This window comes from Typopeltis vanoorti, chromosome 11 (genome assembly GCF_054136105.1).
Source record: "Typopeltis vanoorti isolate ZY-2024b chromosome 11, IOZ_Tvanoo_1.0, whole genome shotgun sequence".
NCBI classification, from domain to species: Eukaryota; Metazoa; Arthropoda; class Arachnida; order Uropygi; family Thelyphonidae; genus Typopeltis; species Typopeltis vanoorti.
Genome location: NC_143559.1, coordinates 136,235,177 through 136,258,218, shown reverse-complemented (window position 1 = coordinate 136,258,218; position 23,042 = coordinate 136,235,177). Strand labels below are relative to the sequence as shown.

The 23,042-nt window shown below is 37.1% G+C and overlaps 1 protein-coding gene across 1 annotated transcript in view; it reads left to right on the top strand.

Moving 5' to 3' along the window:
• The window catches only part of LOC150102095 (uncharacterized protein CG3556-like), a 49,196-nt gene extending 26,394 nt beyond the window's left edge, over positions 1-22,802 (top strand). The window contains exons 3-10 of the mRNA XM_090399972.1: positions 2,316-2,423; positions 9,784-9,991; positions 10,548-10,804; positions 11,478-11,719; positions 13,507-13,699; positions 13,880-14,048; positions 18,484-18,617; positions 22,663-22,802. Of these exons, the coding sequence (XP_090256098.1) occupies positions 2,316-2,423; positions 9,784-9,991; positions 10,548-10,804; positions 11,478-11,719; positions 13,507-13,699; positions 13,880-14,048; positions 18,484-18,617; positions 22,663-22,730 (1,379 nt within the window). The 3' untranslated portion in view covers positions 22,731-22,802. The remainder of the gene's footprint in view (positions 1-2,315; positions 2,424-9,783; positions 9,992-10,547; positions 10,805-11,477; positions 11,720-13,506; positions 13,700-13,879; positions 14,049-18,483; positions 18,618-22,662) is intronic.
• The last annotated feature ends 240 nt before the right edge of the window (positions 22,803-23,042 follow it).

Here is a 23,042-nt window from a genome sequence, read left to right as displayed (position 1 = left end):
TGAATTAAAAAAAAATCCCCAAACTAACAAACCAGCTGGGGAACATTTGCTGTCAACAAGCATCCTAATGAAATAGACCTCTTACATAGAGTTGATTCGGCAGGAATTCTAACCAACATTATTCTATTTTTTCACTGCATACAATAAAACGTCTTAAAAATTATTCAATTATGCAATTCCACTGTATAGAACAACCTCATAAAGCTTAAATAGTATTATTTTAATACCTATTCAGCGATTCAAGAAAATCGATCACAGAACGTACACAATTTCAGACAAAAATAATTAGATAAATTATTTATCCAATTATTTTATTTTAATTATAGAGTATTTTATTTTATGAAATGCGTATAGTTCCAGCTGAAGTATTGAGTGCAATTCTGGTCTCCTGGTTTCTGTAGGGATTCTGTTGCAGTGGAGAGAGAGAGAGAGAGAGAGAGAGAGAGAGAGATGACTCAAGATTGTGGAATACTGATTATTAAGATAGATGGAGAATTTGTAGGCTGCATACAATAGCAAACAGGAGAAAGAAAGTTGATATGGTTGAAGCTTCTAAAAGACTCACACAGGATTTCATATGATGGAAGATTTCATTTTATGGAAGGTGAGGCATCTTTGGAAGTTCTGGAAGAAGGGGGTGGGGTGAGGGTTAAATATTTCTCTCCTGGAATAATGCGTCATTGGAATAAATTGCCATTGGATGTTATGTGTGCAAGTAGTGAATGAATTCCAGAGCAAGTATTGATAGCTGGTGCGTGTAGTATTTGGCCTCCTTCCATGAGTCCCTGACTCCTTGGAGGTCTCTCTTGATAATAATTGTAATGATGAACAGAAAGCAATATTTATATTTAAAAATCAAAAATGTTTCGAAAGAAATCGAGTGTTTAGTAAAATTCAAACTTAACATGGGTTTTTGTGATTGAACTCCTATACGGGCTCATATTTATTTTGGAAACTATAAAGTTTCGAGTGCAAAGGTTATATGCTGTTTGGTTTTAAAATAGCAATGGAGATTCATTATCATTCATTTAATGGAGATTCATCACCATTAAATTTTTTTATTTAGACCAATTCTAGACTTCGTCGATCTTTATTTTTAGCTGAAATATTTTTTTTAAAAATCTTTCTTGAAGAAACTAGAGTTTTAAATTTCTCAACTCAATACAATAAATTATATTAGAAAAAATCAGAGACCGATTGCCTAAAGATTTCGAAAAAAAAAAGAAGTTAAAATAGTGCTAATTTCCTCTTTTTTGTAATAAAATGCATCGGAGAATAAATATCTTAACCCAACAAGTAATCAAGATTTAAATCATTATAAATCATGTTGAAAATTATGATAAAGTATTAAAAGACATACCAGCTAAGAAGCATTCCTTATTCAGTTTATTATTCCTCACTGATCTCCCTCCCCAAAAGAGTGCTTTCATGCCTTCCAATAAATATGCTAGGCAGGAAAGGTAACATCTAATGCATCTGATGACCCCCGCAAAGCTAAATATTTATCGAGTGGCGCTCTTCCAAATATTCAAATTTTCTCGTAAATATAACACATACATTTCAGTTTTGTGACTGTCAGCAAACATCAGTTTGTTGGTCTTTGAGTTGTCTGTCTGATTACAAGCGCGATTGCTATCACTGCGTGCAGTTCACAGATTTCATGCATCGATAGCAGACAGTCTATCAACATATGGGATAACCGCCTATCAGAATTCTAGTTAGGTATCTATGAAGTCAAATTTCTTGGCTATGACAGGCCATTGACGGGTTATCATCAAACTATCCTCCTTGTTGTTACATACTGTCACAAAGCCACAACTTTATTCTTCCGCCCACCAAAGAACATTCCATAATTATCGACAGATCTAAGAACTTGTGAACCCTGCAGTGAGCTCTATTTTGTAGTTACTTCATTGAATGGAAATCTTTGAGCGATCAGTGAAGTCTTTGCTCCCAGAAAGCAGCGTGAGAGGGCGTTTTCAACAAAAGAAATATTAAAAGAAATATTTCATAGTATTTCTTTTATTATTTCTTTAATATTTGAAGATGTTCATTTTAAAATGACATTCAAGTATCCTCAGTTACTACAGGAAACTAATATTATCGGTAATTCCCTCTTTAATTAAATATTGAAAAACAATGTTTTGAACATTGCAATTTGTTTTAAATCTTTGATGCTTAAAGTGAACCAAAGAGTATGGATTCCTTTCCCAGCTCAACTCATATCACATGGTATAAGTTTTATTTTTAACATTTATTCCGTAGTAATTTGGGATCCATTGCTGTCACAATGCTCCATTTCTTCTCTTCTACAGGGTGCGGGAAAGGCAGATTTGAATGTTCCGATGGAAAATGCATTCCAAGGAGTGATCAATGCGATGGTTACGATGACTGCGAAGATGGAAGTGATGAAAACTATTGCAGTAAGTATTATCATGCAGTTGACTATAAGTTGAGTTGAGAGAGAGAGAGAGAGAGAGAGAGAGAGAGAGAGAGAGGATGTGCTTATTTTCCTATCCTACAACTATTTTTCTCTATTTTCTTTCTTTCTGTATTCTTCTCTTGCTGATCGGTCGGTTGTGCGCTACAGAAAATGAATTACAATCGAAAAAACTACACACAAATTTCTTACTGCTCAATAAAACTCTGAAGCTTTTATATTAAATTCCAGGGTTATTTTTCAACTGAATATTGAAGAGGGACAGAGGAGAGTTTCCATGGGTAGCTCTGATATGGATCCAAGAAGGAAAAGAGAAGATCTAAACTAAATTGAAAGAGAATGATAGAAAAAGAAAGAAGGTTGAAAAAGCTGGAGAACAGCGGAATTAGTTGTAAAGGACAGAATTAACTGGAGAAGATGGATCTCGGTCTTTAGTAGCTCTTCATATTTATAAGGTATTTTATTCGGTATGCTAGAGCAGCGCTTCCCAAACTATGGGCCGCAGTCCCCTTGGGGGCCGTGAAATAATGAAAATAAATTTAAAATGTTTTAAGGCTAAGTGTATATATATAATATTCATCCAAGCTATGATTTGCTTCCTCAGTCTTAAGTAAAAAGCTGTTTATGTATCACTAATTCGAACCCTACCCAAGGGCCTATGAGTTGTAGAAATACTTTCTGAAAATGAAAGCTGTGCCGAACAAAGCGGCCTTTTGCAGCCGCCCAATTTTTAATCCATCACACTCGAATGCTTCTAGATGTTTTTTCAATGTTTTAGGGATGGCGCCTAAATCACCTATTATTATGGGAACAACTTTCGTTTTCTTTTGCCAGATTCGTTCAACTTCGATTTGCAAATCGCGATATTTTGTAATTTTTTAATTTTCTTTGTCGTCAATCCGGTTATCTCCTGGGACTGATATTTTGATAAATTGAACACCCTTGTTTTCACTTTTTTCAACCACTGCGATATCGGGTGTATTACATTCCAACCTTTTGTCAGTCTGGATTTTGAAATCCCAGAGTATTTTAGCTTTTTCATTCTCAACCACTTTCTGGTGAAGTTTATGCTTCCAATAGTCTTTAGATACTTCAAACCCATACTTTTTACATAAATGCCAGTGGATTATCTTAGCTACGCTGTCATGCCTTGTACTCAATTTGTGCGATTTTGCTGCATCCACTTATGATGTGGTCTACCGTTTCTTCTTTTTCTTTCCACAATCTACATTTACTACCTTCTTGAATTTTTTTTGTATTTTTGCCTTCATAACGTTGGTTTAATGGCCTGTTCTTGAGCTGCAAAAAATTAGCGATTATGTTTCTTTCTTTCGTGCTCCATTTCTCAACCATTGTCAGGTCAAGTTGCTGTCAGCGCTGTCCTCTATCCTATGAAGGTATTTTCCATGCAATGCCTTATTCTTCCATCTTTCAGTTCTCACTTGTACTTGGTTGGTTTTGTATTCCAATTTTGTCTCAATGGGTTTAAATAAACCCTGTTTCCTTACTTGAATTTGAAAATTTTCCGTTGATTGTTGCAGATAATCATTCAAATTTCGTTTTTCTTCTTCAATATCTTGCTTTATTTGTAATAATATTCTGCCTCCTTTATTGCGTGATAGATAGAGCCTATCAATGTCACTGCGAGGATTGAGAGCATGGTGCATTGTCATTAATTTTCGAGTTTTTCGGTCTAAATCTTCCACGTCTAGCTGGGTCCATTCAACAATGCCTGCTGAATATCTCAGAACAGGTATGGCCCAGGTATTAATTGCTTTTATGAAATTTCCAGCATTAGGCATTGACTTAAGGAGTTTTCTTAGTCGTCTTATGTATTCTGCTCTAGTTTTTTCTTTGATCTTATTGTGCAGAATTTCTGATGATTCTAAAATTACCAAATATTTTTAGCTATCTTCGAATTTTATTGCCTTGATTATTTCACCATTGAGCAGCTCGATTTCGTTAATATCTTCAAACGTTCCTCTTGTTATTACAGCAATTGCACATTTGTCTAAGCCAAAATCCATTGATATATCTTGATTGAATATGTGCACAGTATTAGGCAATGATCCGAGTTTATTCTCTGATTTTGCATACAACTTTAGATTGTCCATGTATAATAGGTGAGATATCTTTGCACTTTTTTGCGCAGTTTGATAACCATGATCAATTTTATTTAAAATTCTAGTTAAGGGGATCAATAACCAGATGAACAATATACGAGATAATGAGTCTCCTTGAAAGATACCCCCTTTTTATGTTTACCTCTCCAATTTCTTCTCTATTCAGAACCAACGTTGTTTTCCAGTTTTTCATGCTGGATTGCACAGAGGTTTGAACGTTTTCGCTAATACCGAGTAGTTCTGTGCATTTTAAAATCCAACTATAAGGCACCGAATAAAACGCTTTTTTATCCAAGCCATGTAGAATTGGTTTTTCTATGTTTGCAATTTTCCAGAATCATTTTATCAATCAGCAAATTAGTCTTTTGTGCCTCTTGAACTTTTGCCGTTATCTTTCTGTTCTATTGGGTAAAGAGAATTTGCTTTAAGATAACTTAAGATAGCTGTATATTTTATCAGCTAGTATGCCTGTGAATAGCTTAAAAGTTGTTGGCAGGCAGAATATATAGTTTTTCACCAATAAGGATGCTGTTATTTTAATTTTTAAGCCTTATAAAACTGTACTGTGTTACTGCCACTATAAAACAGGAGAGCATCGCTACCTCTTCCTGTTTCTCTTTTCCCTGTTTCTTTTCTCGTTTTCTGCAACAGTTGTTCCTCCAGTTCGATCAATTCTTCGTTGGTCAACTCTTCAAGGGAACTTTTTATGAGTTGAATTATGTCGTCATCATTCACTTCAAGATTCAGATTGTTTGCGAGGCCCATTATTACAAACTTCCAAAATCGTGCATAAAACTTCTTAATGTCTTTTTCCATATGCCATTCATACATTGAAAGGTCACTCGTCCCAAGACACGGCAATATTTTTAATAGTATGATAAATATTGAATGTTGTCCAGAATTGCATGGGAGTCTGAAAGACTTCTGGTCATTTCCTTCAGTAGCAGAAATGGCTTGTGAAAAAGCTTTCCGTAGATAATAAGCCTTAAACACTACTAGAACATCCTGATCCATCGGTTGGAAGAATGAAGTAGTGTTTGGAGGTAAAAACATATGACCTTGAACTTGATGAAAATCACCGCTATAAGACGGATGACCTGGACCATTATCTAGAATTAATAAAATTTTAAATTTTACATTTTCTTTCACACAATAGTTTTTTATTTCACTCACATAACAGTTGGTTAAGGCATCCTCAAACAATTTTTGAGTCATCCACAACTTCTTATTGCTCCGATAATGAACTGAGAGTATGCTTCCCAATGTTTTTGAAGATTAGTGGATTCTCATTGTTCCATATCACAAATGGTTTCGATTTATATCCAGCCACATTACCCTTAACAGAATCGTAATACGGGCATTAAGAGCTTTGAAACTAGGTATAGGTTTTAGCTTTTAGTGGATAATGTCCGCTCGGGCATTTTTTTCTGAAACAAGGACGTCTCATCCACATTAAATAATTGCTGTGGCAAATAATTTTATCCAATTTTCCCACAAACTCATTGGCAGATTCCCATATATTTTCACATTATGCAGCGCAAAATGTTGCTTGAATGAATCAACCGGAAGAAGCGTTGAATTCGTAGTCATAATCGGGTTCTGCTTTCTCCTTCAACATGTTGAAGAGACTTTTGGTGCTTTAGCGGTTATGGTCACAGTGCTAAGGGATTTGCGCTTTTGGTTCAGGTCCTCTATTCATGATGAAAGTAGCTTTTCTGTATCACCGATAGGACCTTGTCGTTGCTTCATCACTATTGTCGATTTAATGGAAGCAGATCCTTTCAAGCCTCTACGATTTTATCCTTATTTTTCAAAATGGTCGTCACTGTAGAATGAGACCATCCGAAGTCATGTGCGATCACATTGACGGGCTTACCAGTTTAATAGAAAAGAGAAGAGAATTTCAAAAAGATACACATTTAGCGTTTATTGATTATGAAAAAGCTTTTGACAAAATTAGTCGACAAAAATTGTTTAAAATATTAACCAATTTAAACATACCAAACCAACTTTTACAATCTATTCAAGAAATATATACAGGAAATAAAATAGCAGTTAAATTAGAACACACCTCAGAATGGAAAGTTATATCAAGAGGAGTACGACAAGGATGTACCCTCTCACCTCTGCTTTTCAATATATATATAAATGAAATATTAACAATCTGGAAACAGCATAACCCATTTGGTATACAAATGACCCCGCAAATGAAGATAGATACACTACTATTTGCAGATGATCAAATAGTATTAGCTACATCAGAAGATGATTTACAAAGATCATTAAAATCATTAAATGATATCTCAAAGCAATATAATATGACAATATCCAAAGAAAAAACAAAAATAATGGCATTCAAAGGAGAAAACCCAATAAGAAGTAAAATAGTGATAGATAATAAAATACTAGAACAAGTAAACACTTTCAGATACTTGGGATGTGATCTATCATACGAAGAAGAAAAAGACACAGGCACTAAAATATCAAACTTTTTCAAAGTAAATGGCATAATAAACAGTATATTTAAGCCATCCCTGGTACAAAAACACACTAGAATCAGACTATATAATGTCTTGTCAAAACCAACTCTACTATACGGAAGCGAAACGTGGACCATGAAAAGGAAAGATGAAAAACGAATTCAAACAGCAGAAATGAAGTTCCTCAGAAAAACAGCTGGATATACCAAGTGGGACCACAAAACAAATGAAGAAATCTTACAATCCCTAAAAATCAAACCAATTAATTACTACATAAGACAGTATAAACAAAAATGGCTAGAACATTTAAATCGAATGGACAACAGCAGAATACCAAAAATATTATACAGATACAAAATAAGTGGAAAAAGAAGAATCGGAAGACCAAGAAAGAGATGGCATGAGACCGGAACAGGCCACATGGCCTATATTCCATGTTAGGAAGAAGAAGAAGAAGAAGACCAGTTTCATGTTGCTTTATAACTTGCAACTTCGTTTCAAGATCAATTGCTTGGCTCTTTTTCTATGATTCTTCGCTAGGTTTTTTGATTGTGCGTGTAAAGGCCATTGCACAAAAGATCGCAAAATATTTAAAGATAAATACACAAATAATCCATTTCTCAAACACAAAATCAACAGAGCAACCGTTGAAGACACATGCAGACTGTCGAGGGAGGTTGCCGCTGAAAGCGCTGTTGCATGCTTTACCTTATTTATTTATTTATTGTGCATGCTTTACCTTAGGCCCGCTTGCGTTTTGTTCGAAAGAATAGCCGAAAATGTTATTTATTCTTCTATGGGATTACGGACGTATCTTCAAGAGGACGTAACTCGAACGGACCTAAGTCGAGGATCTGTGTGTGTGTGTGTGTGTGTGTGTGTGTGTGTGTGTGTGTGTGTGTGTGTATATATATTTTTTTTAATTTTTAATTACTTCATTAATTTTTTTGTCCGCGCGGCTAGTCGAGTGGTTATGCGCTCCGCAACCAAATGCTTAAGAAAGGAGCCTCCTACGTTCAGTTCTCGTCGCTGACGTGAGGAGCTAAGGATCTTTCTCATAACATAGCAAAGTTATCCGGTCTTGAACGTGGACTGCAGAGTTTTTCTTCCAGGTTTATCTGAGGTTTTCATCTCTCAAAGCAGGCTAACCGGTTTTAAGAACACAGCGCTTCACATACAATTACACATGGTTGAGGTGGTGGGGGTATCGACCCCACCTCTTAGTGAGTTATGAAATCCAAAAATGGGAGGCCAAGGCCCTACATGGGGCTGTAGTGCCGAAGAAGACGAAGATTTTTTTTTTATCTTAAAAGAAATGTATTTCATTTTTATTATTTATTTTCTGTTATTTTTTATATTTTAATGGAAAAAATCACATATTGGTGTTGGTTCACAAATTTTGCTTCATGCGTATTTTGGCGCTTAATGAATATTAGTAAATATCTATTCATTCATATAAGTTTCATTTCAAAGGTATCGATAAGAACCACCAAATAAGCTTACAAATGCAAAATATTTAAAACGGACAAGTTTTTTGCGCTTTAAATTAATTTTTCATTGCTAGTATACACACAGGTGCAGGCGATGCGCGGGAACGAAATACGCTTGGGGTGCAGGGCGACTGCGCTAATAGCACGTATAGTATGAAATACAATAAATATTATAATAATATATATGTCAGTATCACGATTTTTTTTTTAGATGGGGGCCGTGAAATATTTTAATTTTTCCAAAGAGGCCTTTACATGCATACGTTTAGGAAGCACTGTGCGAGAGAAAGAGATCTACTGAACGAGATGCCGTCTTACGGTCATTCTGCCCTTTGTAACTGCCTCATCATCTTCCTCTCCACTCCTTCACTCTTTATCACTCATCGACTGATGGTTTCCTCTCCTCAGATTTCCTCTTCGATTTTGGGATGATTCCTGAGTTCTGTATTTTCACCCACTCTCTCTTCCGATACATACACGACCTTCTCACACTGACTTCAAATACTTATTATATTTTGCTGATGACCGCAAACTAGATTCGTCTTCTTCCTCATTTGGCAAACGCTTTAATGCCCCAATCATTCGAGGCCTCAAGCTCTTCCATAACCAATATTAATGTTAAACTGTCTAATTTTTGTTCTCTGCTATAAGAAAGCAGAACCTGATGAGCTTTACTACTATAAAACGCATTCATGTCTTAGATTTAATTTTATATTTTAGCTACAACGTCTGGAAGACGGAACTCAAACGGACTATAACACTTTTGAATTATGCAACACTCCCAAAATCGAGACAAATTTCTTTATCACATTTGTGGCTCTTTCTGAACGGTGCATCATATATCACTGAAATCATGTATCTTGGTTAATTAATTTATCCAAAGTGTATCAATGAAAGTGGAGCATGGTTTGAGAAAAACGTACTAAGACCTAATTGGATTGGAAGGAAGCCTGATCTAAAATTATGCCTTTGGGAAGAAGTGGAATGTTGGTGGTTATTTTGAAGGACGAAGAACCCAAACTATCTGAATTAAAACAATTACAGAATGCTGGAAAATGTGTCAAAAAGGGCGAAAATTTTTGACACAACAACGTGTTATTGTTGTGTACTGTACATGTCTGTTTTCTGTGATTGTAATATTTTTCCAATGCATATTCAAGTGTGGAGTAGTTTAGTTTTTAATTTACTTTCTTGTTAGAATGAAGGCGAATGTGTTTTTGTGATTACTTTATTTTTATTTCATTTTTCAGGAAACAATCGCAACACGAGTTTAGTAGAAATAAGTCGCAAGAACGCCATAGAGTGGGTGCTCAACCAACGCTATGTAAGCTGGGGAAAGGAGACACCGAGGGCTGTAGTCGCACTCTATCTTGGGAGCAAAGAAAGACTGTTTTACGACAGCATCTTCGAAAGTATAAGCAGCAGAGCAGAAGCTGAAGTTGCAGTAGCCTTGGCAAAGTAATTGTGATATTCCTCAGATTACTCTTATAGTAAATGAATTTAAAGTAAATTTTAAATTAAATTAAATTGAATCTTAAAATAAATTGAGAGAGTTGCTATTTACTAATTATTAAAATATATGATAATAAATATTCATCATATTCTACTTCACACTCAAGTGGCAGAACCCTGTTCACACCTTTAAAACTGAGTTCGAAAGGGAGGATACCAGCTTCCATGTGCATGACAGCTGCCTCAATAAATACATAAAATATTTCACCGAATCCCATTTGATAGCCCATTGTCCGATATAGTAGAGCACAATGGGATATCAAACTTAATGATGGTTTTCGACTTTTTTGGTCGTTTGTTCTGCAGGTAGCATTCAGTGTACAAATATTCAAACAAATATCCCAGTGAAGCATCAGTGAAATGTTTGAAATCTTAGTGAAAACAAATCATTCCCTAAAGTCAGAGATGGGAAAAACTGAGTACCAAGAAATACTGAATTAAATATTTTGGAAAATTTTCTATATTTCAAAAAATTTTCATCAAATATATTATATCTTTGCAGAAGAGAAACCGAGCCCTTAAACTCCGTTCAACTGTCTTATTTTATCCGAGTCCTGTTATCTACGTGCCAAGATCCGCATGATTTCCATGACTTCAACTTAGTTGAGCGTCTGAAGGCTGCTTCTTTGAGAGACATCAACATCTCCACTGCCCCAATGATAGTTCTGTCGCTTTGCGTTGCCGGTGAAACTCCATCTTCCGATCAAACGGATCTTCTTCTGGAAGCGGTGAATTCTGACAATCATCCATCCAAAACAGGTGGGAATCATTTTTTTAAAAACCCAAATAAATCATTTCGAATTGCTGACAAATTATTTCGTAGTTTTAACGAGCTTATTGGCAAGTAGAACCAATCAGAAGAACTTCCTTTCTTATTATTGTCGATCTTCCGTTATCTTCCGATCTTCCGATAATAATCTCATGATGGAATCCTAAGTGCTTCTAAAAATACATCTAGCTTTTACTTTACCACACAAAAATCTCGAAGTATACACAACGATGTCAACTAATGAAAAGAACATATTCGAGTATAAATTCCCAGCAGAAACCGAGAAATTTTATCAAGTAGTTTCGACTTCATGCCAAAGGATTGCTTTTCGACTTGAGTATGCACTTCGAAATGAACTTATAAAAAGCATTTACCTAAACGCAACATAAACGAATTAATTAAAAAATATAATTGCTTAATTATATTTTTTAATTGTTCCGGTTCCGTATGAACTGTTTATTTTAAGTCACGTGTTATCTTGTCCGTTCTTAAGTTTTACTTTTACGTTTTAAAATGAACTTGGTGCAACATAAAGGTTTTCTGTTGTACGCTTATTGCATTCGATTCACAGGATTTGAATTTTTTTACTGCTTGGATTTACACGAAGATAATCTCACTTTCCTCACAATTTTCTCTGTTTTTCTATCTTTTCTTATCTTTTAGACTTGAAAATCTTGGCATTATTGTCCTTGGCTTGCATTTCCGATAGAGAAGCCATTCGCTCGAGGATTCGAGAGATGTACAACAACAGCGGTGAGTTTGAGTTTCGGAATGAATCTTTTTCGTCCTTCCCCACAGGCAATACTTTTGAAGAGGTGATACTCAATGCACTCCCTGATATTAGGAATCTGCAGAACTCTGACGGCGGTTTCGGCAACGAATACACCACGGCTTTGGCGATGCAGGTAAATACATAAATTAATGATTTAATGATCAAAAAGTTTCCAGTTTCTTCTACTTGATTTCTTTCGTTTGATGATTGACGTATTAATTTAGATTTATCGGTTATCAGTCCTTGTCCGTTAAAGCCACTTACTAGCATTTAGCATTTTAACCTCAGCGCAGGACTTAAGGTTGTTGTGGCCCTTTAAAGAGGCCATTCAAATAGGTAAATTTTTAAGGTGATTAATTGCAAATTTGAAAGATTGAAAAAAGTGAAAAATTGACTCTTAAAAATTGCAATTTTTAAGAGTCCATTCAACTAGGTAAATTTTTAAGGTGATTAGGAAGCAAATTTGAGTTGTGTCATTGTACCTTATCAACTATCCTATGGGGGGGGGGGGTGGGGGGGGGGGGGGGTGGGGGGGGGGGGGGGTGGGGGGGGGGGGGGGTGGGGGGGGGGGGGGGTGGGGGGGGGGGGGGGTGGGGGGGGGGGGGGGTGGGGGGGGGGGGGGGTGGGGGGGGGGGGGGGTGGGGGGGGGGGGGGGTGGGGGGGGGGGGGGGTGGGGGGGGGGGGGGGTGGGGGGGGGGGGGGGTGGGGGGGGGGGGGGGTGGGGGGGGGGGGGGGTGGGGGGGGGGGGGGGTGGGGGGGGGGGGGGGTGGGGGGGGGGGGGGGTGGGGGGGGGGGGGGGTGGGGGGGGGGGGGGGTGGGGGGGGGGGGGGGTGGGGGGGGGGGGGGGTGGGGGGGGGGGGGGGTGGGGGGGGGGGGGGGTGGGGGGGGGGGGGGGTGGGGGGGGGGGGGGGTGGGGGGGGGGGGGGGTGGGGGGGGGGGGGGGTGGGGGGGGGGGGGGGTGGGGGGGGGGGGGGGTGGGGGGGGGGGGGGGTGGGGGGAGATACATTTGAAAGCAGAATTTGCAACCTAATCTCAAATGATCTTCACTGTCATCAGCGAAAAACAATTTACGCTAGACAAGCACATAGCCATCAGCACAGGACGAAACAGACTTCGTTGCCTCTGAGTTTCCATGATGGTTGAAAAACTCCCAAATGGTTGTTGTAGCTCATTGTGGACAGCGTCCGACTCGTGGTGAGTTCTACTTTTCTTTCTTTTTCTGCATCTTAATTTCTTTTATTTCACGCTATCATTTCTATTTCAAGCACGTGTTTTATTTCTGTAGCAAACCATTTCCGACCTTATGTTCATATGACCTTTTATCATCACAGTATTCATAGTTCGGCCAAACATTTAAACATCCTGTTTTAATGAAATCAGCCCTTCACACAAGAAGACGGATCACGAAACATAAAATACAACTCTTTCTGTGTGTGGGTGTGCGTGCGTGCGAGCGTGCGTGTGTGTGTGGAGAGAGAGAGAGAGAAATGCTGTTGTAAAGTTATTTCACTGCACTACGCTATAGACATTGGACACCATACAGTGCTGACCTTGCAGCAGAGATTGGTAAAAATTATAACAACCTGCAAATGACTGTTTTATACAATAACGAGATGGACTGCACAAATCATTTATTTACAGATACTGCAAAGAAAAGAGAAATGGGAAATATACCCTGAACGTGTGTGGCATTCCGTACATGAATACTTAAAAATAGTTTGAATTTCTCTGAGGAATACAGAAAATAAGAATACTGACAGCCGTCTTAATATGCTTGAATAATGCTTCTTATGTGATTGCATTCCTGCGTGTGATTGAAATCCATATTCTTGGTTGGTAAGCTGTTTTATCAAACAATCAGAATGACGTTTAATTGCAATAAAAGAAATGTGCGTACTTGACTTGCCTGTTCTCTTTCAGCTACTGTTATCAGTAGAAGATGTGAATTTGAACCCGGATTGGAAATCGGCTGTCTTCTATCTTTTATCCCATCAGAAAAGAGATGGCTCTTTCGGCACCTCTCTGGCTACTTATTTTGCACTGCCTGTTCTCACGAAGTCCAGTCTCCTGAACCTGAAGGACATCAACTGCTCTGTGGTCCAAAATAAAACAAGTGAGTAGATGGTATGAGATAATTATTAAGAGTTTCTTCCCATTTTTCGTGTTTATTTTTATATTGCGAGTTTCCTCAAAGTTCTTTGAATTTTTAAAAACAAGTTCATAACTTTTAAAAGTATGATGGAACTATTTATTTTCGTAATTCTGTTTTGTTCATCAAAATCTCTCCTTGCAGGTGGCCAAACATTGAATAATCTGCAGAACAAGGGTGGGCCAAATGTTCTTGTTGAATACAACATTAGAATTGGCAACGAGATGAATTTCACCTTCAGTATCACTGTGCGCGTTGCAGTAAACACCTCGTTCTTTGAAATAATGAAGGCAGTCGCAACTTTGAATGTTAGGTAAGATATATGTAACTTTATATTAGACGTCAAAGAGATTACAACCACAAAGATTGTAATGCGTAGCTCTCGGGCTTCTCCCGAATTCATCGAGTGGATAGGGAATGGGCCTAAAGTAATTCCACAATCTATTCCAACCCCACAGAACATTGACATTACAGAAGGTCTTACAATGGGGTGAGGACACCTTTGTGAGTAGACTGTGTCGATCTGCAGAACTTAGAAATGTTGAAATTGGGTTCAGGTGTCAGTCGTAATGTTAATAATTAAGTTTCATGCTTTTCCATTTGCTCGTTCAGAGGAACGAAAAACTCAAGTTTCCGGGTGAAAACCCTCTACCTCCATGAGACGGCTAAATTACCTTTAATCGAAAGAGACCAGATAAAGGTTACCACCATAATGGACGGGAGTTGAACCCAGGTCTTTCCGACTAAAGGTCTTCGTCTATACCTACCTGAACTATCGGGGCTCCGATAGTTCAGGTAGGTATAGACTCAATTCTCTTTGAAAACTTTAGGAAATGTTGGAAAACAATTATCCAGATTTCTGTCCTTTCTAAGTGAGTTTCAAATCATGTTTCCATATCATCTCGGCCAACCTCCCATACTTGTAACAGTTGAGATATAAACATTAGCAGATCATAACGAAAACGATGTTGAATCTAGCCTTTGCATGATAACCTGTACAACATTTACTTAATTATTTATTTCTACAAAATTGTAATATTTCGTGTTCCATAGCGATTTATTTATTTTATTTAATTGTTTTATTTATTTTATGTTGCCTCACCACTGTTTACAATCAGTGATAGTCTTGAGCCAGATAACTCTGATTTGCTGACGGTAACGTTTCACTGCTCTTCAAGCTCCAAAAGTTAGTTAGGGATTAAACGATCTCACCTAATCCATTTTGGGAATAAAAGCCGTTATCATATATATATATATATATATATATATACACACTACGTGCAAGCGCAAACTTCATTTACTTGTCTGCTTACTTGGAAAAAAATGATTAAATCCTAGTTTATAAAATTGCTTGGCATCTTTAACACATACACACACACACACATATACTGGGTGATTATAACATAACGTCAAGCGTTCAGAGCCCTCTAGCGAGTAATGTATTGAACGAAACACACCAATATCAATTTGATGACGTTTATTGTTAATTACAAATGAGGTTCAATATGACCACCATTCTGATGTTCCAGGAACTGCACACGGTGCACGACATTTTCCACAGTGGCTCGCAACATATCGGAATTGCTTTGTCTCACGTGTAACGTTATTCGATCTTTCAAATTTGGAATATCGGCTACATGTCCTTGATACACAATGCTTTTAAGAAAGCCCCACAGCCAAAAGTCACAAGGATTGAAATCAGGCGATCTCGGTGGCTATGGTGTGGGAAATGCACGACTAATGATTCTTCTGTCAGAGAAATGTTGTCGCAAAACACGCTGTAACTGAAGTCCGATGTGGGGTGATGCACCATACTGCATGAAGATGGTTGAATCGAGACATCCTCTTTGCTGCAATTGTGGAACCACAAAGGTCTGTAGCATATTGGCATACCTGTTCGCATTGACGGAACAGGTCACTGGTCCATTTTGGCGATTTTCCTGGTAAAAGTATGGACCGATGATAAAAGATGCCGTAAATCCGCACCACACTGTCACGTTGAGCGAGTGGATAGGCATCTGCGGACACACGTGCGGATTAGTTGCAGCCCAAATGCAACAGTTACGTGCGTTAATATCACCGTTCAATAAAAGTGCGCTTCGTCACTCCATAAAATCTGCCACGGCTATGCATCATCCACTTCCATGCGCGCTAAGAATCTCAAAGATAAGTCGATTAGTGTGGTCGCATCACCAGGCGCAATTCTTGAACATGACTGATTTTATAGGGGTAAAACTTCAACATCTGATGTAGGATTTTCCACACCGTTGAGTATGCGATATCCGTTTGCCGGAATAATGCTCGTGCACTGCTGGTACCCTGCACATTCGTCATCTCCTGTCCCACAATAGCAGTTGCAACTTGTTCAGCTTGTTGGTGATTGATTGGTTTGCGTCCCCTGCCTACCTGCACTGCTAGAGTTCCAGTAGTTTCAAATCGCCGAATCAGTTTTCGTAAGTTTGTTACGCAAATCGGTCCTTTTCGTAAATTTTTCATACGCCGAAAATCACGAAGACAAGCACTGGCATTACTGTTCCGCTGATAATAGAGTTTGACTAACAAAGCACGCTCACGAAAGGTAAGAGGCATCGAAAAGCAGTTCGTCTACGAAGGATAAAAAATCTCACAGGCTTTCCTTTAATTGCATGATCGCTCACAAGAAACGCGATAATGCAAATTAATGCATTTTACTCGGTAAACAGCGCCACATTTTCCCCTGTTGGCAACTTTTGGTACTATTTTTTTTTTTCATTAAATCGAATCCCCATGTTCCACTGTGTACGTCTACCGAATATTGGTGTGTTTCGTCCAATACATTACTTACTAGAGGGCTCTGAACACTTGACGTTATTTTATAATCACCCAATATATATATATATATTTTTTTTTGTTATCCAGGGCTTGACTTCGTAGCAGAAATAGCCGGAATTAATGCAATGCGTTAGTAGAGCAAATATTTTCTTTGAAACCTTGTCCTTAAGAAGAGTAAGAACTTCATCTGTAGGTACATTCGTAAAAAGAGACACAATGTGAAAACTCACCATTCTGTCAGAGTCTTTGAGATTTAAATTTTTTATTTTTGAGATAAAATCTTCAGAGGTTTCGATGAAGGAGGAGGAATTGCCATAGCTTGGTATATTTAACATATATATATATATATATATATATATATATATATGTGATGATTCGTTGTATTAACTCGGAATTGGGATATGTTCATACTTTTATATACTGACTGAGATCCGAGAATTAGAACAAACAATTAAATTTATTAAATACGCAACATGTTTCATCGGAGTGGCCGACTTCTTCAGGCGTGAGAGAACATAGAAAGCCAATAAAAAACTCTATAAAGAAACATTGAGTCACTATAAAAGTATAAATTCGACTATAAACCACAGTTAACTTTGAACTGGAGCTACGGTCCGTGTTAAAGTTCTATTGTTAGACACCTGTGCGCGTGTGGCTTTACGAGTGCGCCAATATCTGACATCAGAGCTGAATGAGTCCGGTAAATTGTAGCTGAGGTTACTAAAAAGAACCAGAGCTACTGCCCTCTCAAGTCATGTCCTGTTTTCAGTAAACACAAATAATTAAGGCCGCCAACATGAGATAAAGTGGACAACAACTTCAAACCTTCACATATGCCACGACGAGGTAGAACGCCGCATAGTCAAGTCTAAAGAAATTGTTAAGACCCTCTTCATATAAACAGTAACCTCAGCTACAATTTACCGGACTCATTCAGCTCTGCTGTTAGATATTGGCGCACTCGTGAAGCCACACGCGCACAGGTGTCTAACAATAGAACTGTAACACGGACTGTAGCTCCAGTTGAAAGTTAACTGTGGTTTATAGTCGAATTTATAGTTTTATAGTGACTCAATGTTTCTTTATAATGTTTATATTTGCTTTCAGTACTGGCTGTCTAAAATTAGCTGTCGCACGTATTCAACTCATGCTGACAATAGCACGCGGTCAGCTATTCAAATATGGCTGTTACTATTCTGCTTCTTTTTATTAAGCTGGAAAGTTCATGTTTTTTAGCTTGTTATTTTTATAAGTCATATGTTATTTCTTACTCACCTGAAGAAGTCGGAACACCGATGAAACTAGTCGTGATTTATTAAAGGTTTTTGTTATACTTTCTCGGGTTCTAGTCAGTTAAATTTTAATTTTATAAATGTATACATCCGGAGTCAATCCTAATTACAACAATATATATATATATATATATATATATATATATATATATATATATATATATATATATATATATATATATATATATATATATATATTTCCAATACAAACACGTTGAGCAAACATCGTGTTATATTTTATATTGTAGAACAGGTGGGCACAAAACTGGTCATGCAAAAGAGAAAAAGAAAAAAAAATGTCAGGGAATGGCACGCTCTTGAAAATGTTAATAATATTTTCAGAAATATATAAAAATACTTTTTTGTTGACGATATCCAAAAAATAATTATTCTCATAGTATCACATTTTATATTGACACATTTTTTATCATCGGTGTTTTAGATGACAATTTTATATATTTTAATCTATGTTGTGAACTATTTTAGGCGATTATTATAATCTATGTGTCTCTCTCTCAAGGAGATAAATTCCCTTTGCCAGCTTGCTTGTCATGTTTTTCACCTTTTCTTTATATATATATATATATATATATATATTATATTATATTTGAGGATCTCCTGCCAAGACAATATATTTCGTTACAGATTCGAATACAAGGATACAAAAGAGGGTTTGTACATTTATTCTATGCTCGGCATTCCCAATGATCCAGAAAGTGGTCATGCTTGGCTGCTGTACAAAAAACAGAATGGATCATCGCTGGAGCTCTGCGAGGAAGGTGAGTTCAATCCACTAAATTCCATGCTTAAACATATATACTGAATCCTCGCAATTCTTCACTATGTAGCTTATAGATTGTGATGAGTTCGTTTTGTGCAATTTAAGGAATTGCACAAATTCCAGAACAAGAAACAACACAGGTTTTGTGAAGGACCATTCCAATTCACGCATAACGGTTTCTTGTGTCTGGAAAATTTTCGTTGGGATGCAAAACAGTTTAAGCTGAAGTAACGTAATGTTTTTAATTTTTTTGGCATGCTATTGTTTTCAGACCTCACATCTCCTGAAGAAAGCTGTAAAGAATTATTTTTGGGAAGGAGCATAGGATATTTCATCAATATCATATGCACCGTCTCAAAGTGATATTTCATTAAAGAAAAAAACAAACAGAGATCATAAATTTCAAGTCATCTTCGGATTGCTAAAAAGAAGTTCTTGAGATCCCTGGAAGCGATTATCTTGCTGAATTAATGTCAGCCAGAATTTTGCTGACTCTTTTCACCACATCTTCTGTTAAAATCTGCTGAGAAATTTGTCAGTAGTTTTTACACAACATCAAACAACAAAAAAGTTTGAGGTTTGGTCTTCACCTACTGCAGTATTTGGAAGTTACCTCAATTTCCGAACTTTAATCACCAGCCGAGCACATGCCAAAAACGAATCTGATGGTCTTTGATATCTTCTCGACCACTAAAATTTTTACATCCACGAGCTCTATCATGCCACACAAATATTCATTGCTAAACACACTTCTCGGTGTTTCACAGGCCTTCTTGCCTCTTATCAAGTGTCATGCCTTTCTCCAATGCAGTCGCCGAGCTCAAGTGCGAGAGAAGCACCACAGGCAAGCAGACTAAAGCAAAGCCATTACGAAACGACGACGTCATTGGAGTGAAATCGTAACAGAAGGATTATTCACTTGTTAAGATATTTATTTTATTATCCCAGATTAGAGAGTTTTAAGTCACATTGCCACCAATGAAACTGATTTCTTTTTTTTTTTCTATTCGTCTAATTACTCTTTCTTCATGCGTTCTGTTTTGTCATTCCTACTTCACTTCCTCATTTGTGTGTTTCGTTATTTCTGGTCTTTTCAGAATTCATTCTTCATACAATTTCTTAAGATTTTTTTCTTTGATTTTTATGGTGCAAAGAAATCAAAGGTGCCAGGAGACGGGTTACAGCAGTACATATGGTAAACGGTTAGTAGGGCAATCAAAGCATCAGTGCCCTCGGTGGGATTTAATCTGATTTCATAAGTATTTAAAATTCATCACTTCTTAGAGTACTTTTCTTATTTCTTTTCATCTCTTGATCGATTATTATTATTATTCCTTAACACCTCCAAGGACTCATCGATGGAGGGCACTTTATTCCACGACTTCCGGTCCCTGCTGATTAATCCACCAGCGAAACAAAATGCCACTACCATTATTTACACACACAACGCCATCTACCTCCCCAAAGTATTTTTTGTGAGTACATTGCGTGTGCACTCCTGGACGAATTTTCCAAATGCGGAATAAAAACCACGAGTTTCCAGGCGAGAAAACACTGCCAGCACTGTATGAGAGCGGCTACCTCATCTTCGCTTGAAAAACGCCGATATAAATAAAGATTCTTCTCGTCATGACGACAGTCGAACATGTCTTTTCCAATTGTCTTTCTCGCAACTGTTTAAAGGGGGCGCTTATTTATTATTATTTTTTTCTATTAGCATTTCCTTATTACTTTGCCAAATCTCCATATTTGCTTTGTCTGCCATAAAAGTCGTCGTTTCAACTTGGAAATTGAATATTTTTCTTTGCTTACCATCTTGTTTCTGCTACAGTTATTACGTCATCTGCATCGCAGAGTAGATTGGCTTAATCTACTATTGCTATATCATTATCAATTTTTGTTCCATTTTATTTTAACACCCTGTTCCATATTTTGTCCATCCATACTGTTCTTCTGGTTCTAATTTTTTTTAATGTGTTTCTGTTTGTTTTTCTTCATCTTCATACAATTCTCCCCTTTATGTACTAACGTTTTTTGTTCATTTATGAAAATCTCTCATATAATTGACTTCTTTTGTTTCTCTCCATATTTGCTTTGTGTGCCTTCGTTTTCGACTTATTTTGAATGATTATCCCAGAATTCTAGTTTTAATTTTCAGATTTTGCCAAAAGTTTCATTTTTTAAACTTTGGTATCTGCTTTACTTTTCTTCGCTACATTTATCTTGTAAATATGCTAAAAAGGTTTTTTCTCCCCTTTATGTACCAATAGTTCAACCTTCTCTTGAGTATCAGAAGGATCCATCTCTTCCTTATATTTTTTAATACTTAATATTAATATTTAATTAATATTAGTATATTCTTTAATATACTAATTAAATTAGTATATTTAATATACTAATATTAATTTTTTTATTTAATACTTTTAAAGATACAGGACAACTAGGATTTGAAGACACAAAGATTTTTTTACTCTTCATATGTTCAATGTTTTACTTTATCGAGACTGTTATGCAAATGGTGGGAAACCTAACAAACATCACACCAACGGACTGTATATTTGGAACAAGAACTTATCAAATGAAGGGGAATTTCCTATCGCATGGTCTGGTATAGAGGGTTCACTCTCGGTAACTCTATTTTTGTTTCTTTCTGAAAAGATAGAAAACCTCCAAGAGGGAGAGAGAGAGAGAGAGATGCATGTAACATTAATGATGCTCATCACTGATGAAATAATCAAGCGAAGTTACTTCCACGTACCAGAAAATGTGGCCCGAAATGTAAACCTAAGCAAATTATATTCCGATTTGCTTTACTAAGTTTTACCTTCTTTTAAGGTCACAACCAGGAAGTGTAAATGAAAGCATAATGAGCGGACATGCACTCTCTCAAATTGGATCCAGTAGCAGTTAATCATGGAGAGCGTGACGCCTTTCCAGAAAAAATAAGCCGTAGATAAGGTGGAGGAAGGAATACGAACATTTGGAGCAGAGAAAGATTGCACTGAATGATGGATCCCAGGTCTTCAATTTCTTATTAATTTATGCGAACTCGAATAAAAGAGTATTGGGACGAATGAATAATAGAATGGCACGAACCCATCATAACAGTATACATGAGAAGATAATTATTATTATTACGTGACCCCTCCAGGGAGTTCAAAGGCTCATCGAGGGAGGGCACCTCCTCTACAACTCTCTGTGTCCACCACTGAATCCATCAACTACAACGAACCGCAACTACCATCATCATCTACACCAAAGCCATCTGCCCCACACCATCACCACTAGTATTTTCATAGAAAATCAAAAACATCCATGCACTTGGCGGGATTCGAACTCGCAGCTTTTTGTGCTGAAAAGCGGATACGATAACCACTCGGCCAAGCAGGCCGGCTTGTACAGGACATTTTGTTCCTCCCTGAAGATAATAGCAGAGCAAGTGCTGAAGACTGCTTCGACATCGATGAGCACGCTGATCATCTACTTTACATGCGATGGCACCCGAATAAACGAGCCATGTCTTACAGCACGTAATCTTTCAATTACAGACTTTACCGAAACAGATTCCTTCCTCTCCTTCAAGGTCTCATCCTTGGAATCTATTGGAGGGCTCAGTGGCTTGCATACTACCATGTTTCTATTGCTATGACCCAATACTCCAAATCGCTTACGCATACAAATTTTGAATTTTTCCTGTCCAGAATTGCATTATTCTCTTAAGCAATAAAATGCAAAGCTGTCGGATAAACGAGTAACAGAATGTGAAAGATGACGCGCAATCGAAAATATACCTGAAGTAGGAATGAGAAATCAGTGACCATCTTTCGTTTGATAGTTAAATATTAATATTTACAGCAGAGTATACTGTCGTGTTCTGTGAATGAGCATTTTCATAATAATTCTATTCAAGCATGTTGAGAAATCGTTTGAACTTGATTTATTAGTTAATTCTATTTGAATAAATTACAAGAACACGAATATCAGATTTGTATACGTCAGAATCAAGAAATGTGTCTATTTATTTATTTATTTTTCTTGTACAGGTCCTCAAAATATTTTTGCGGAGCGGGACGGAGACCAGATCGTAATGTGGTACAAAAGTTTATTCTGAAGATCGGATTTGAAATTCATTCTGATGGTGCAATAAACACCTGTCTAATAAACGAAAGCAGTGAAATGCGAATTGTCTCTTTTTTATTTTTTCACATTTGTAAAAATATTATAACCCGAATACTGAAATTTATCGAATCTAATGCCAGTAAAGAAATAGATAAAAAATAAACATGAAGTTTGCAGAAGATTAAACACAATTCATTTATATTAATTGGCGGAGGTCAACATTCTCAATATGCGATAAGCAGTTTTCAGTTAAAGACAGCAGTTCCATACAAGGCTTCTAGTCATCCCACTCTACTCGTGTGCA